We start from the raw sequence: 17,453 nt of genomic DNA, 5'->3' as shown, positions 1-17,453 counted from the left end.
GGATAATCCCAATGGCTACAGAAAATGTCAGACATCCCAAGAGTAAGCTCAACATAGTTAACAGGTTTACTATCAAAATCTTGCAACTCACTTGTGCAAGTGTTCATTTACCCGACCTGAAATGTCTTAAAATCCAATTGCAGAACGGTCACATAACTAAAAGTGAGATTTAAGGAAAGTAGACAACTCAGGAATGTCGACTTTACCGAAACTACCAAGACTTCTAGTTATGTGCTACAAACGTTTTGCAGAGGGGCAAGCCCCGCTGCATTCCCCATGTGGGGGGCTGTGCACCCCACACCCCCTGCTACTTATATATACAAATTTTGAGATTGCACTACAGTGAGGGAAAGGGTAAATTTGCCGATCCTCACTATAATGTAATCTCCATTCAAAATGAGAATCCACAAGAGCAAATGCTAGTGTGCATTCACTCTTGTGGATTCAAACATTTAAAAATCGCAGTTATAACAGCTTGGAAGAGTCGACTTTCCAAGTTCATGTAATTGTTTTCCGACATAGTGATGGTAAACCCATAAACCAATTTTATAACTACAGTGGGTCTTCAGCCAAAAGAAGAATCCCGTACCAGGGTCAATCACGGAAGAATTTCATGTAGTGATCAACAAGAGGTTGCTTTTTCAGAAAAAATTACAGGCAAAAAATACACCATAGTCTGATTTTACATAGATTTATTTATGCCAGATAGGTGAAGTTGGAGTCAAAATGTTCTCCGTGCTCACAAACACACTCAAACTGTTAAGTATCAACAAAAATCTGTTATACTTCCATACTTCAAATATTTTAAAGCACTACAAACTTTCACGCAGTTTTCACCCATGACTGATTAAATGAGCAACTATTCCTTAAACACTTGAGCATTGGATGTTTGCATCATAAGCGACATATTTTTTGAAACCAAGCAAAAAGGGAATGCGTTTGTGGATGTGCGTAAATAGATGTGCACACACACGCACTCAGACATGCATGCATAATACAAGGATATTTTTTTTTACTAAATAAACCAACAAAGATGAAGAATCTCATTAGTTTTCAGTAAGGAAGTTTTTGAAGAGACGGTTATGTGAGAAAATCATTGTAATAATAGACAACTGACACCATTGTTACATTTTATACAATTCATTATCTATGAGTAAAGGCTCTGTGAAGGAACCAACCAAATCAGTGGCCCACATTACTCCACTAGTCACTCCTCCCTGCAAGACTCCTACTGGCTACTTTGGAATGTCACAGTCCACAGGTAATGAATTACCAAAAAGACAAATGGAGGAAACAATCACTGATGTTAGCTGTTGCACCTCAGATCATACTCTAGGCATCTGAATTAAGTAAGCATCTTACAGACTGTAAAATGGTTTTCAAATAGTCAGCTGATTCTCAAAGAAGCAATAAGAAAATTTCTCAGCACATCTCAATGAATCACAAAATCATAAAAACAAAATCCTGCAACTTAAAATATCAAAAGCACTATATCAAGACTCAAACACTACCAAAGAACAAAACATTAAAAACAATGGCACATAAGTGCAGGCACTGTCACTGCTACAACAACCCCCCAAATCCAAATTTATACAAGGGGACAACTCCCACACCCTCTGATATTTAAATGTTCTCAAACGACAGTCACACAGCTTCACAGATTTGTGCAATGTCTGGTTTCAGATTAATCAAAATGTTGCACTGATCTTAGAGGGTGACACCTACGAGTAAGAAAAACAAACATAAGTAAAGGAAACAACCCTTCACATGGAAATAAAGGAAAGTGTGAACATTGGATATACAATGTTCCTCACCATGAGACTCCATGGTATGAATACCCTCGTCTTACACAGATTGCCTTAAGGCTCATCTCTACACTCTAGTCTCCTACAGGTTACTGAGAGGTGATCTATGCCTACCATATACATCCTCAGATCCAGCTCTGACAGATCTCTTGCACAACTGCAAAACAAACAGCACCAGAAATGTACATCCAAAGACCTGAATTCTGCCTGCAACATAAATAGAACATGGTGGAAGGACAGATATGTGTCTCAAAGAATTCCTGCACTATGGAAAAGGCTTCCTATCTATGAAGCAGAGTTCATCCCTGACCCTTTTCAAACAAAACCTCCATCACTGGATGGGAAATTGCAAATTAACCCTCAGTCTGGCCCCCATGTCTCTAATGGGCAGAGGTTGACAGTAAGTAAATTAATCCCCAACTAACACACACACACACACACACACACACACACACACACACACGTAACCCTTAGCTACCCCAAGGAAGTCTGGGACAAAACTGTGTTAGACTGCATGACTATGCTTGTAAAGACTCTGGTAGTAGTTAGCCTAGTATAAACTTATGAACTTATAAAGAGACTGCATTTTTCACAACTGATTCTGGTTCAAATTAATAATCTTTCAGAATAATGTGCTTTAGGTACTTTTAGTTTCAGGATTCTGATATTTGCTTTAGTGAAGTGTGTGTGGGGGATTCTATAAGTATAAACAAACTTCCTATTAAACATTTCCAAATGGTTACAATTCACCACAGGGCATTCTGAGGTTATTCAAATGTCATTAGAATGCATCAGCTACACTGTAGTGCACTAAGGATAAAAGGAAGAATTCATACCCTTGATGTTTACCTACATATTCATGGCAATAGTTGCATCAGTGAGGCTATCTTTCATTTACACATGCTTTTACCATTCCATCAGCCTATTTTTAATGCAATAATTTAACTGTATGGCTTATGCAGGAATAATGGGCCACTATGGAGGTACTGCAACATAAAAAACAAAAACTACTATTTACTGCTACTCCAAAACACAAATAAACATTTCATAGCAAATGTTCTTTTAAAAGTACTTATGAAAATGTGCTATTTCCAAGAGAAAGAATGCAATTTAAACATTGGTATCACACTTTCAGGTGGATTAGTAGGCCAGGTGAAACATCTTCAGGAAGTAGGAGGTGGTGGTATTGTTCAACTACACCAGTATTTAATTTAATTTTCATGAATTGAACAACAAGGTGGATTAATTGTGAAACAGTTGCAGGAAGTGTTTTTATCTGGCAGTACACTAATTTTGTTTACAGACAGCAGCTGGAAGATCCTCAAAGAAAAGCAAGCAGAGCAGCCATGCCGGTTATCGATTGTTGTTGTTAGGATTTTGAACAAAGTTGACAGAGTAGGAACCTGAGGCACTGTCCTGATTGACGTGAAAATTATCTGTTGACAGTCCAAATGGCTTAAGAAGCAAATTTCCAAGGTCCTTCAGTTTTCCTGCAAAACAAATTAAACAATTAACCAAATACTTTTCTCAAAGCGGATACAATTGAAGACAGATCATGCTATTGAAGACTACTACCACTAAACAAGAAAAAAGATACAAACAGATGCAGTTATTAATTAAACTTGAGGCAACACATTACATATGTGGATGCACTCGTGTGATACTGCACATGCCCAGTACCCTTTACAATTAGAAAGGAATCCTGTATTACAGATTACATGACAATGCAACAGTAAATGGGTATCAGTAGTGAATAGGTGACCCACTAGGTTGAACAAGAAGAAAGTAACAGTCAGTTACCTGTCAGGTGCCAGGATCCACCATATAACGCATGCACTCAGGTCCCTCAACAACAGATACAAATATGACTCTGTCATTGTACATGTGGGTGGGAATGACCTGAGACGTACCTCCCTGGACTACATGAAGAGAGACATGGAGGACTTCCTGGAATATGTAGCCCAGGCGGGTATGACCCTAGCCCTGAGCAGCATCCTATCACCACCCAGAATTATACCACAGTACAAGCAGAAAATGACTGATTTCAACAACTGGCTAAGTTTCTGGTATCATTCTAAGGGGATCCAATATCTGTCTGCCTGGGATGACATGACTGACAGACCTCGATGCTTTGTCAGAGATGGCCTGCATCTGTCACCCTTGGGCTTCCAGATACTGGCCAAGACTCTTGCCATTCCTATAGTGCCTTTTTTAGGCAGTGTTCCAAAGACCAAATTATCACCATAACAACTACAAACAAATGCAATCTGAAGGTCATGCTGCTCAATGCTAGAAGTCTAAATCTCAAAATGCACTTGCTCGAAGCACTCCTTAAAATGGAGAACATCGACATTTCTGCCATAACAGAGACCTGGTTCAAGGCAGCAGAAAGCACCCCTGCACTAACAGGCTATAACTTATTCCATACCTTTTGGCCCCAGAGCTTGGACCGAAGCTCCAAAGGCAGTGGTGTTTCCATATTCATAAAGGATACGCACACCTCCAGACTAGTAGTCCAACATAACTCATCCAAGATACTTCAGGTGCAGCTAACATTGGGCAAGACAGCAATTCAGGTCGTAGCCTGCTACAAGTCCCCAATCATGTCACAAGACTCGCACTCCATGTTTCTAAGCACCCTGGAGAATATTAGGATCCAACCTAACACTCTCATACTGGGCGACTTCAACTACCCCTCCATTACCTGGGAAAACTACTCCTGTACCAATACACTTGCCCGAGGTTTCCTGGAATTTATTAATTCCAGTGCCCTGGACCAGCTAGTTCTTATCCCCACTAGAGGTAGCAACATCCTTGACCTGGCCATTACTAACACGGGTGACCGTTACTCTACACCAATAGTCAACTCCTCCCTGGTTAGATCTGACCAAAAACTAATCACCTTGGAAATCCACATCCCTCCCACCCCACCTCCCGCAAGGGTAACCACCATGAAAAACTTCTCCAAAGCTACCTGTGGGCTACTAAAAACAGAGGTGGCTAAATTTGCGGCACCCATGCAAATGGAGATCAGTTGCATGACCGCTGAATCATACACCAATGCACTGTACGAATATGTACACAAATGCATGGATCTCGCCATACCCAACAGAACCAAGACGCCCTCCTCCAAAAAAAAGAAAGCCAATCTGGTGGTCCCCTGCCATAAACAAACTCTACAACAGGAGGAGAAAACTGATGCAGAATAAGGTGAAGTCCCAAGACAGGATAAACTCCCTTATCAGCTTCAACATAAAAGTTGAGATCCCTCATCAAATCCTCTAAAGCTAGCTATGAAAAGAGAATAGCAGCAGATAGTAAAGAAAACAACAAGACCTTCTATAGTTATGTAAAGAATCTCCATGGCAATACACAGATTTGCTCTGAGCTACTGCACAATGGTACCTCCTATACCGAGCCAACAAATATTGCTAATATACTGGCTGACCGATTCAGTGCCAACTTTACCCCTCTCCCCCACCCCCAAGGGACCAGTCACAATACCAGTAGATTGCCAGGCACCCAGTATTATTGCTGCAAAGGTCAAAACAGCACTGTCCAAGGCCAAGAATACAGCTTCTGTAGGACTTAACAATATCCCTGGCTGTGTTTTACATGAACTACAGAGTGAACTGGCACCTCACCTGTGTGCCCTGTTCAATCACAGCCTCACCTCAGACTTTGTCCTTACCAAATGTCGCACTGCTACGGTCATCCCTCTCCACAAAGGAGGAGCAACTACAGACCCTGGGAACTACCACCCCATTAGCCTGACGAGTTTGATGTGCAAAGCTATGGAATGCATCATCACGGACCTAATAAACACGGATATAGGGAATCTTCAAACTCTGGATCCCACACAGTTTGGTTTTGTGAAGGGTAGATCACGCCTGCTCAACTTGGTCAACTTCTTTGAGTCAGTCACCAGAGCTGTGGATGAAGGCAAGGTGGTTCATACAGCCTACATTGATCTGGCCAAAGCCTTTGATACCATTCCCCACATAGGAATCAGAGAAAAACTCACTAAGCTACCCATCAACCCCTATATCACTAGGTGGGTTGCAAACTGGCTCATAGATAGAACCCACAGTGTGAAAGTAGCAGACTCCAAGTCAGACTGCCGACCAGTCACAAGTGGAGTCCCACAGGGTTTGTTTGGTCCTGGGTCCTCTCCTGTTTGGTATCTACTTCTCTGAAGTCCAGGCGAACAAGAAGGGACTCTGACTGACAAAGTTCGCAGAACATTGCAAGTTGAGAGCCATTATTAACTCCCCAAGTGATGTCGACATCCTACAGAACTGCCTCACTGAGACCAACGACTGGTGTCAGAACCATGGCCTTAAGCTCAATGCCAAAAAATGTGTCATCATCCACTTTGGGAAGAACTCAGTTACCATTAATTACCACATCGATGCTAGTCCATTGAACACAGAAAGCGTTATAAGACATGTGGGAACACAGGTTGACAGCAACCTCTCTTTTGACCACCACCATTGCCACTGTAGTCAGAAAGTCCTTCTATGTGGCATATCTCACTGCTAAGGGTTTTGCATCCAGGAAGAAAGAGGTCATTATCTCCCCCTACTCTTCCCTCATTAGGCCAATCATTGAGTACAATGCCCCATTTGGCATCATACGAGTACTGTAGTCCGTCAGTAAACAGAAATCATGTTAGAAGGGGCGTCTATGAAATATGCATTTTAACAGACCAGTCATTTTCCTTTTATCTTTACTACATAATGCTTAAGAAAAGGTCATTAACCACAACAATGCCTAGGTCGCTTTGCTCTAAAACAGTTTTCAGATCTTCAACACTGCCTCAGCTATTCTATCCAAACCCTTATTTGTTCACATCTCCTAGTGCACTCTTATAAGTTAATTCAGACACTTCTCAGTTTCCAGTTCCCTAAGTTTACTGACAGAACTTTAGATGCTTAAAAGATCCACTTCAGATTACATAAAAACAGTTTTTTCTACCATGTGCGTAGAGCACCATGATTATGCTTCAAAATCGTAAAAAAGACAAACTTGTAAAGCACATCTGTAGCACAAGACCCAACCATAAAGTACAGTTGTGTACCTACCATAAATGTAGATGTTTGAATGTATTCACTGTTGCAGTTATTACACTTGGGTTATCCTGCTGGCAGGCTACCTGCAGTCGGCCCTTATTCCAAAGTCCTGGTCTGGCGTCGGTTGCTGTCGCCTCTTCCCTGACGTCAGTGCGCCAGGGGTACAAAAGATGCAGCCGATGCCATTTTCTTCAGTTTTTCTTGCCCCAGATGTCAGGTGCCCCCAAAAGGCTAGGCTAAAAACAAAAATTGCTAATAAAAGCATGCACTAAAACAAACAATACCTTCATCTACAAGCAAATACACCACATAGGTTGTATAGGATAGAGAAGTACAGATAAGTCCCAGCAAAGAAAGGGGGATGGTGGGTGGGTAAACTGGACTGCAACAGTGAATACACTCGAACATCTACATTTATGGTAGGTACACATCTGTACTATGTTCATCGTGTTTCACTGTTGCAGTCATTACACTTGGGTTGAATCCCAAAGCTGAGGTTGGGCGGCCGGGTCTAAATAGAATTAGGAGTGGCTATAAGGCCCTGCAAGACTGCAGTGGCAAAGCCTGCTCTGGATTTAGAGTAAAGAGGCAAGTGGTAGTGCTTAGTAAAAGTGTGCACTGAAGTCCAAGTTGCAGCCTCCAAAATATCCTTGGTTGGTACTCCTCTGAGGAAGGCTGCTGAGGTGGCTGCTGCCCTGGTAGAATGTGGTCTAATGCCCTTAGGCATTGATTTACCATGTTGTGAATAGCAGAAACGAATGTAGTGTCCTATCCATTTTGAAATAGTCTGCTTTGAGATAGCCTTTCCTTGTGATCCTGCAGCATATGCCACTAAAATTTAAGTCTTTCTGAAAGCTTTAGTTTTGTCCAAGTAGAAGCATAGCTGTCTGTGTATGCCCAAAGAATGCAGACGTCTCTCCCCTTTATTCTGCGGGTTTGGGTAAAAAGTAGGCAAATGAATGGTTTGCTTAAGAGCCACACTGGACACTACCTTAGGCATAAATGTTGGGTTTGTCCTCAGAGAAACCCTGTCTGGATGGAAGATAATAAAAGGTTCCACAGCCTTTAGTGCCTGTAACTGAGACTCTTCTTGCTGAAGTTATTGCTAGGAGCAGAGCTGTTTTCCATGATAAGAATTTTATCTCAGCTGTATTGGCTGGCTCAAAAGGAGGCAGTGTGAGTTTTTCCAAGACAAAATTGACGTCCCATGCAGGTATTGGTGCTCTCCTTGGAGGTCTTATGTTTTTGGCCCCTCTGAGGAACTGCATAAGCAATGGATATGAAAAAATAGGCGGGTCTGTATTTGAGCTGAAATGGCAGAGGCATGGATCTTAATTGATGAGAAGGATAGGCCTTTGTCCAGCATCTCAGTTAGATATTGTAAAATCTGAGGAATATTTGGAACAAGCGTGTCAATTCTTTGTGCTTGATTCCAAGCACAGAATCTCTTCCATTTTTCTGCATAAGATTTTCTGGTGCTGGGCCTCCTGGCCTCCAAAATGACATCCATAACTGCTTTAGAGAGAGGTGTATTTTGAATGGTTACAGTATCCGCCATGCAGCTAGATTTAGAGCTCTGAGTTGGCTGTGCAGGATCTGATTGTTTTGTTGAGTTAGTAAATGAGGAATGTGAGGCAATGTCCAGGCTGGGCCTTGGGACAAGCTCCTTAGGATTGGCTACCAGTGTTGGCGTGGCCAATCCAGGGCAATCAGAATCATTTGTGGCTTCTCTTGTCTGACCTTTTGGAGTACCTTGGGGAGGAGAGGCAGTGGAGGAAAGGCATATACTGTAAGGTTGTTCCAGCTGAATGACAGAGCATCCACTTTCCATGCTTGTTTGTGATAAGTCCTTGTGCAGAATCTCTGAAGTTGGCAGTTGTGAGGGCAGACAAAAAGATCTATGTCTGGACATCCCCATTTTCTTGTTATCATGCTGAAGATTTGTGGATCTAGTTTCCACTCGTGAGAGTCCATGAGGTTTCTGCTTAGTTCGTCTGCCAAAGCATTTGTTTTTCCTGGCAGGAATTGTGCTTGCAGGTGTACTTGGCAAGTCAATGCTATGTTCCACAAAATCATGGCTTGTTTGCAGAGGGGGTAGGAATGTGTGCCCCCCTGCTTGTTTATGTATCACATGACTGTGGTGTTGTCCGTCTTTATCAGCAGCTGTCCTGGATGAAGTAGGTCCTTGAAGGCTGTTAGGGCATTTTGTACAGCTAGCATCTCTTTTTGATTGATGTGTAGATGCCTTTGGCTTGGGGACCATGTGCCCTGAATACATTTTCCTGCCATGTGGGCCCCCCAGGCATAATCTGATGCATCTGTTGTTAGCGTTTGCCTGGCTGTGGGTAAAGTGAATGGCTGTCCCTTGTTGTGGTGACAGGCCTGTGCCCACCATCGAAACTCCTGTTGCAGGCAGGGAATGAGTGAAATTAATGATTCCAGGCTGTGGCAATGTTGAGTCCAAACACTTTTTAGGTACCATTGTAGTTTCCTCATATGCAGTCTTGCATATGGAATTAGCAGAATGCAGGAGGCCATGTAGCCCAGAGCCTGCAGAATTTTTCTTGCAGATAACTGGGTCTTTGTTGCCATGTTTTCGAAGTAAGAAGTCAGTTGCCTTTGTCTGGCATGAGATAAGCTATCTGGGCAGTTGTATTTAAGCTTGCACCCAGGAATATTATCTCTTGAGAGGGTACTAGTTTTGATTTATTTTTGTTTACTGTGTACCCTAGGCAAATTAGTAATCTTTTTACAAATGCCAGATGCTTTAGTAGAATGTCTTTGGCCTCTGCTTGAATAAGGCAGTCGTCCAAGTAGGGATATATTTGAATTCCTCTTTGTCTGCAAAATGCAATTACTGGTGCCAGGCATTTTGTGAAGACCCTGGGCACAGTAGATAAGCCAAAGTATAGTGCAGAGAATTGGTAGCGCATTGAGCCAGCTATGAATCTGAGTTATCTTCTGCAAGACTGTCTGATTGGGACATGCAGGTATGCCTCTTTGAGGTCCAAAGTTACAAGCCAAGCCTTTTTGCGCAGCATGGGCAGAAGCTGCTGCAGTCAACATTTTGAACTTCGGAACATCCAGAAAAGTATTTAGAATAGACAGGTCCAGAATCGGTCTCCATGCTTTGTCCTTTCTTGGTACTAAGAAAAGTCTTGAGTAAAATCCTTGTCCCTGCTCTTGTCGTGGCACTGGCTGAATAGCCCTCATGTCCATGAGGGATGAAACTTGGTTTTGTGCCTCTGCCCACTGATTGTGTGGCAGGTCTGGCATACCTTTTGCCTTTGGAAGAGTGTGAAAGTGGAACCTGTAGCCCTGAGAGACTATATTTAAGACCCACTTGTCCTGGGTAATCATGTGCCTATTTTGTGAAAAAAGTGCTAGCCCCCCCCCCCCCCCCCCCCAAGGGTGCTGCCAAAAGAAAAATGCTTGGCATTGGCAGAGGGAAGTCATTGGGACTGTTTCCTATATGGTTGTGTTTTGTCTTCTCCGTTTTTGGAGGTAGAAGCACCTCACTGTTTGGGCCTGTATGAGCCCTCGGGCTGTTGTCTGCCTCTAGGGCGTCTGTATCTGCCTCTTTGTGGCTTGTCTGACACAGGAAGGGACCAATTTTTAGAAAGCCAGTGCCTGCTAAATCTGGGTGGCTGCACCTGTAAGAAATCCTTCACTGTCTGCATAGATTTAGCTTTATCCTCAATTTTCTTTAACACCTCTTCTGCCTTAATACCAAACAAAGTATCATGCTGTAATGGAGCATCCAATAATTTTGCTTTAACATGATCAGGCAGAGTCTGTTCCTTTAACCAAGCATGCCTTCTAACGACAGAGCCTGTTACAGCGGCCCTGCAAGAGGCCTTCAGTGAATCATAACCACATTGCAAAGTATGTTTACCCACTTGTTCAGCTGCATGCAATAAATCCTGCAATTCCTTGTTCTCAGCACATTCAGAATTTGTTAACATTTTCTGTTTTAACAGAGACATTAAATATTGCTGATATTTAAGCATATGAAACTGACAATTTAAAGCCCTTACAGCCAAGGTAGCAGAAGTGTAAACTTTTTTCCCCCATCTGTCCAGTGCCCTAGAATCTCTATCTGAGGGGACAGGGTTTTTTGCAGTAGCAGCCTTGTCCCCTTTGGGACCCTGTGAAATAGTTTCTGGGTCAGCTGCAGGGTTTTTATATAGAAATTTATGAGAATCTGGAACCCTGTAGTATCTGTCTGGCTGAACAGGTGCAGGAGGTAAAGAGTCGGGAGACAGGCCGGACTCCCGAAAATACATCTACAATGTCTAGAACAGGAGGAATAGCACGAGGTCTGTGCTGAGGTAGTAAAAGAAAGTATCTTAGCCTTTTCTTAGAATCAGAATAATCTTGGCTCTCCCAGTGGAAATGCTCCCTCATGGTATGCAAGGTTTCCCCAAAAGAGTAATCCTCAGGAGGAGAAGCTGAAGGAACAGATTCTTCAGCATCAGAATCCTCATAGGGTGGAATAGAGTATCCCTGTTCTGAAGAGGAGTCGGAGGAAATGGAAACCTCATCAGAGGAATCATATTCAGTATCTTGCCTAGGCCTCTTATCAGGAGGGGGATGGGAACCCCTGATCAAAGTAATTAGGTCTTCGGCCATTTTGAGCATCTGTTTCTTAGGCATGGAAGTCTGTCCTGGACAGTGCTGTACTTGTTTCCTTGTCTTTAAAACTATTTTAGTCTTTGTCTTTGATGCTGAAGTTGGCTTGATATAAAGCTGTGTAGGTCTGAAAACACCCTCAGAAGCCGATGCCTGCTCAGTGGCTCCGGACCCATCTGAGGGATTCGTTTCCGAAGGGCCAATACCTTGAGTATCTAGAGGCCTAGCTGTCTCCACGTGGGAGTCAGAGGCGGCCTGTGGCTCTGAGGTAGCGGGTGTCAGGGGCTGCGAAAGCGCCTCACTGAGAACCGGCGACTGGCCTAGAAGAGGCTTCATCGTCGGTTTTGGACCTCTGATGCCTGTCCTTTTCTTTTTCCTTGCGCTTTTTATGAACTCCGGTCGTCGACTGTTCCGACGGCATTATGTAGTTAAACCTTCGGCCAAAATAATGAAAAGCAAAATCGTACAGACGCTTAATAGTGCTTTGGTTAAATCTAGCACAAAACCGACAACTAGCAACGTCGTGGTCAGGGCCTAGGCAAGAAATACAGTAAGAGTGAAAATCCTTATGTGCTTCCCACAAGAAATACAATTGTTAACTTTTTCTGACATCGGTCTGGAGCAAGAAAAAAAGTTTCCCCAATGGGGTACTTAGCTTTATAGAAGACTTCGGATCTGAAATTCAATTTACTATGGGGTAGGGTTGCAAGACAGAAGTCTTTTCTTACACAAAAAAAATCCAGGCCTGGCTAAAATTTGCAAAACAATACACAGTCTTCCAAAAGCATGTGGAAAAATGTGTTATGGTCTGATGAGACCAAGATTGAACTTTTTGGCCACAATTCCAAAAGGTACGTTTGGCGCAAAAACAACACTTCGCATCACCAAAAGAACACCATCTCCATGGTGATGGCAGTTATGCTTTGGGGTTGCTTTTCTTCAACTGGAACTGGGGCTTTAGTCAAGGTGGAGGGAATTATGAACAGTTCCAAATACCAGTCACTTTTGGCCCAAAACCTTCAGGCATCTGCTAGAAAGATGAAGAGGAATTTCACCTTTCAACATGGCAATGATCCCAAGCATACATCCAAATCAACAAAAGAATGGCTTCACCAGAAGAAAAATAAAAGTTTTGGAATGGCCCAGCCACTGCCCAGACCTAAATCCAATAGAAAATCTGTGGGGTGAGCTGAAGAGGGCTGTGCACAAGAGATGCCCTTGCAATCTGACAGATTTGGAGGGCTTTTGCAAGGAAGAGTGGACAAATATTGCCAAGTCAAGATATGCCATGCTGATAGACTCCTACCCAAGAAGACTGAATGTTGTAATTAAATCAAAAGGTGCTTCAACAAAGTATTAGTTTAAGGGTGTGCACACTTATGCAACTAGCTTATTGTACGTTTTTTATTTTTTTTTTATATTTTTCCCCTAACAGATTTGTTTTTCAATTGAATTGTACAGGTTATAGGTCACATTAAAGCTGGGAAAAGTTTTGAAATGATTTATTGCAGTCACATTTTTATATCACAAAAAACCTGGCATTTTAACAAGGGTGTGTACACTTTTTAAACCCACTGTTTGATCCTAACCAGTTATTTAGTGTTCTCAACATGGATGCCAAGATAAACCTCTCAAGCTTCAATCTTGAGGTAAATGTCTTGGCATCCACATCTTGAACACATAATGCTATGGTTAAATCGGAGACCTGATCATAACCCCCTATATTTTACACATCAAGTACATGCAAAATTGAGGATTCTGGTCAAGTTTTAATTTTTCATACTTTGAAGTGAGGACAACTTGTATATATAACAAAGTGATGGATGTATTCAGTAACAAGCAATTAGGTCATATGTACGTCTTCAAATAACCAACGTACATTTTGTTCAGTAGTTCTAGTTGGAAAGAAAAAAAAAATTGCATTTTTTTATCAACCTGGAAACTTTCTAACAACACTGCTGGTTAACTTGATGATTCAATCGTGCCTCATTAAAACCCACTAGATACTGCCTATTATAATGGAATACTGTAAAATTTATGTAACCCTCTAAAAGGGGGGCATCTTTGAGCTGGTTCTGCACATTGAACTGCTGATATTACACGTGGCAGGTCTGAGGATTAAAGGATGCCAAAAGAGGTTTTCTTAGGACTATAAGCTACTCCTTTTAGTCATTTCCTGCTGTGAGTAAATGCTCATGTAAATAGTGATAAGTTTGTGATAGTTATGGACCAGACTTGCTACATTGCACTGGCCAATGCTTTACTTCATGGTGGCTGAATGCCTACAACATAAGTTGCAAGATATAAGCAAGTAACTGCCCAATAACAGTTTTCCTCAAGATTTGTAGGTATCCACCAATAATTCTGCATCAGACTGGCAACCTGTTAACTGCATTCTAATGCTTTAACTGCCTCACAACACAGCTCACCCAACTCCACTTCCAAAGATTTCTCGTATTAACAACTAAGTGTACAACAAAGGGTAAACCACCCACTAAACACTCTGCTTACAAACTCCCAAGTCACACAATTTCACTTATTAAAACTTGGAGAATCCCATGGGGAATTGCAGCAGGCCATTTTTCTGGTTAACCAGTCATCAACATGAAGATAACTTGTTGAAATCACATCAATTCATTTAATCAGTACACATTCCATTCCTTGTTGGCCACTTACTACCAGTTTGCCTTAAAGCAGCTTGAAATAATCTGTACAATGCAACAAATTTCAATGCTGGACAAGTAGATACCCATAAGTACACAGTGCTGTGACTGTCTATAGCATGTCATAGCTGCCCTGGGGCACTACTCTGTTAGTCTTTAAGAGTGGTGACGTGGACCCTACCCAGCTACAACTCTCAAAGCAGCAACTGTTCTTTTAGCATCTTTGGTTATATTAAGCCTAACTATTTCCTAGATGCTCAACTTTTACTGTTATCTTACAATCTCAGTTACTTATTTAACTCCTGCATCCATCGCCAATAATTGTTCAGCGCTAACATGTGAGCTGATCAGCTGTTGGTTATGTCAACATTCAGTGCACATGTTCTGGAAAATTTTCGCACTGATCCTTCTTCATTATAATTATAGTTATCTGACTTCTTTCACATGTAAAGGTAAAAGACAATTACATTCTCTATGCATTCATTAATCTCTGAAGGGACCCTTCCCTCTGAGACTGATTGGGTTTATACATACATGCACTCCAATTTTGGTATCTTTTCCTCAAAAGCCTCTGCACTCAGTTGTGCATGTGACCTAAGTCATTACACATCTTGATGCCACTCAACAATAGAAAAATGTTCCTAGCCGCTGACCCTGAATCCACCAGTCTGCCCACAGACAAATTGTGTAAATCATGGCACACAGTTACATGGCTTTCTGAAAATATACTTCCCAAGTTATAGGAACTCAGACACTAAAGACTGTCTAAACAAATGGGAATGGTAGGAAGATTAAACGATCCCCTTGTAGATCAAGATAAACTATTTACTTTACAGGACTTTCTTCTATGGGTCCATGACTGTACTGAATCATAAGCAGTGAAATGCAAGGGTGCCAAGTGGAAGGACAGTTGTTACACAACGTGGAGCCTGAAGTAATGCAGTACCAAAGAGATCTGACTTTTGTAGTCACTATCTAAGTATCAATACTTGATGAATATGTGAACTTATGATCAAATGGCTAGTAAAATAGTTACAGTATAGGCACTTTTGAAGAAATGGAAGCAGATAGCTTTCTAACGGAGCAGCCCTTCACAGCAGCATTTTTTTTTTACATACTGAAAAAAATAATTGCAATTCACTTGTAAGTGGATACCTGGCACCCAAGAACTTCTCTCACTGGAGCAAAGATGATGAAACTTCAAATGGGTCACTACTCACCATAAAAGTAGGTATACAATTTATAGAGTCATTACTACAAAATTCAGACAGACATATGGAAATTCTCTATCAAAGGCAGATATTGGTCTTTGGCAAAATTCTTCATCACCTGAACATTTCTCAGCAGGTAAGATTGCAACCTCAGGCAGTGACTATTATAGCAATAACCCACGCCTGGGTGTGGGTAATGCTGGGTTTACCCACGGATGGAGTGGTTTGGTCACGAGGGCGAAGCCCAAGTGGCCAAACAAAGCCAACCGTGGGTAAATCCAGTATTACCCACACCCAGAAGTGGGTTATTGCTATTATACAATGACATTATTTAAGAAAAAAATAATTACTTTTCTTAAATAATGGCATTGTATAATGCCTCCTTGCTGCCCTTCCGCAACTGTCTGGTATTCTGCGGCAGTTCTGATGTACTGCGCATGCGTATGCCTACGCAGTACATCAGCGCTGTGGGCAAAAGCAATGGAGAAATCAAGATCTCCGTTGCTTTTTACAAACTGTTTTGCTATGTTAAATGGGTTTAACATAGCGAGACAGCTTTAAAAATGCAATGCAGAATCTCCATTGCTTTTTTTAAAGCTGTCTCGCTACGTTAAACCCGTTTAACATAGCGAGACAGTGTGAAGCAACGGATATCTTGCGTTCTCTGTTGCTGTAAAAAAAGAGTTATAGTAATGGAAAAAGTCCAGGTGACCGGACCTTTTTCAAGTACTAGAACTCTGATTTACAACGTGCAAGCTGACCAATCAGCGTGCATGTTTTTGAATATTAATGAGGGGTTGTTGTATAACAGAAGGGTGTGTTCCAGAGAGACTAATGAAATCAGTGATTCCCGCAGCTTTGTAACACAACACCACTGTACAGACATGAAAATAATTTCAGGAAAACAGCAAAATTGTGTACTGAAGAATTAAGATGAAGGTAATTATAGGAGGCAATATCAAAACCTTCAGAGAAGCTGAAGGAGAAAATGTTTGAGAAACAACTTTTCACATTTTTTCTTTACCCCTGATTTTCATATCCTTCTAAACTATTTAAGATTACTAATTTTCTTCAGCCAGACTCTACTTAAATAATTTGCACGTCAGAACACACCTTAACTAATTTCCATTCCTGGACTGAAATTTCCCACTGCTTGCCTACTTTTGAACTACTGGAAATATGACTGTTTTATTTGATTAGGAAATTTCTTCTTAAAATGTTCATTTGAAATAACAGAAATTATGAACATAACAAAAATGATACATTTACATTTAAACCCTGATACTAAGGATATACATTTAAATTGTCAAGTGAAACTTCCTTGTTCTGTTGAAAATTACAGTGAGTTGAATTTGTGATATGAACCATTTTACAATTTTAAGGATATGCATTGTAAGTCAGTTTCTCCTCTTAGCAATCTGTAAATCAATGCACATTATAAATATACTGAACACAAGATTGCCAATAATTTTAAACATTGTGCAGTAAAATACAACTCTCAGTTGCAATTCAAGAAAGAACAAATGGATATCGATAACACAATAACACAAAAAATATCTGAATGCTGCTTTCTTACATATTAATCAATATATATATATATATATATATATATATATATATATATATATATATATATATATATACACACAAATGTGCCATGACCACTTGGGAAATACATTCATGAGGTAGTTTACAAATATATTTATTAGAAAGTGTTATGAAAATCTAGAAAACATTTTAGGTAAAAGTTAAAGATGGCCTACCCCAGAAATGCATAAATCTTGGACAATGACACAAACACTGACTATTGTAGATGCATGGTCCTAACTCTTGATAAACCTCCAGGATGGCAAATACTTTCTGAATGCCAGGGTTACCTGGAGAAACTCCGTAAGCTAACAACTTCTGAGAAAAACAATTAATGTGTTTATACTATATCATACCATACACTAAGGACTTGCATTCATTCATATGGAATGAAGATTTCTTCTGGGTAATCTGTACAGTTTTTTTTTTTTTTTTTTAACATGAGGCGAGAACATGTGGACAGAACTGAGGCTTTAGTCAACT

At 41.1% G+C, this 17,453-nt stretch overlaps 1 protein-coding gene across 1 annotated transcript in view; it reads right to left on the bottom strand.

The window, feature by feature from the left end:
* Positions 1-675: 675 nt before the first annotated feature.
* TTC1 (tetratricopeptide repeat domain 1) overlaps positions 676-17,453 on the bottom strand; it is a 721,040-nt gene continuing 704,262 nt past the window's right edge. The window contains exon 8 of the mRNA XM_044082285.1: positions 676-3,295. Within this exon, the coding sequence (XP_043938220.1) occupies positions 3,159-3,295 (137 nt within the window). The 3' untranslated portion in view covers positions 676-3,158. The remainder of the gene's footprint in view (positions 3,296-17,453) is intronic.

Source organism: Protopterus annectens, chromosome 9.part0 (assembly GCF_019279795.1).
Source record: "Protopterus annectens isolate FY-2018-M chromosome 9.part0, PAN1.0, whole genome shotgun sequence".
NCBI classification, from domain to species: domain Eukaryota; kingdom Metazoa; phylum Chordata; order Ceratodontiformes; family Protopteridae; genus Protopterus; species Protopterus annectens.
This window is presented reverse-complemented; position numbering and strand designations above follow the sequence as displayed.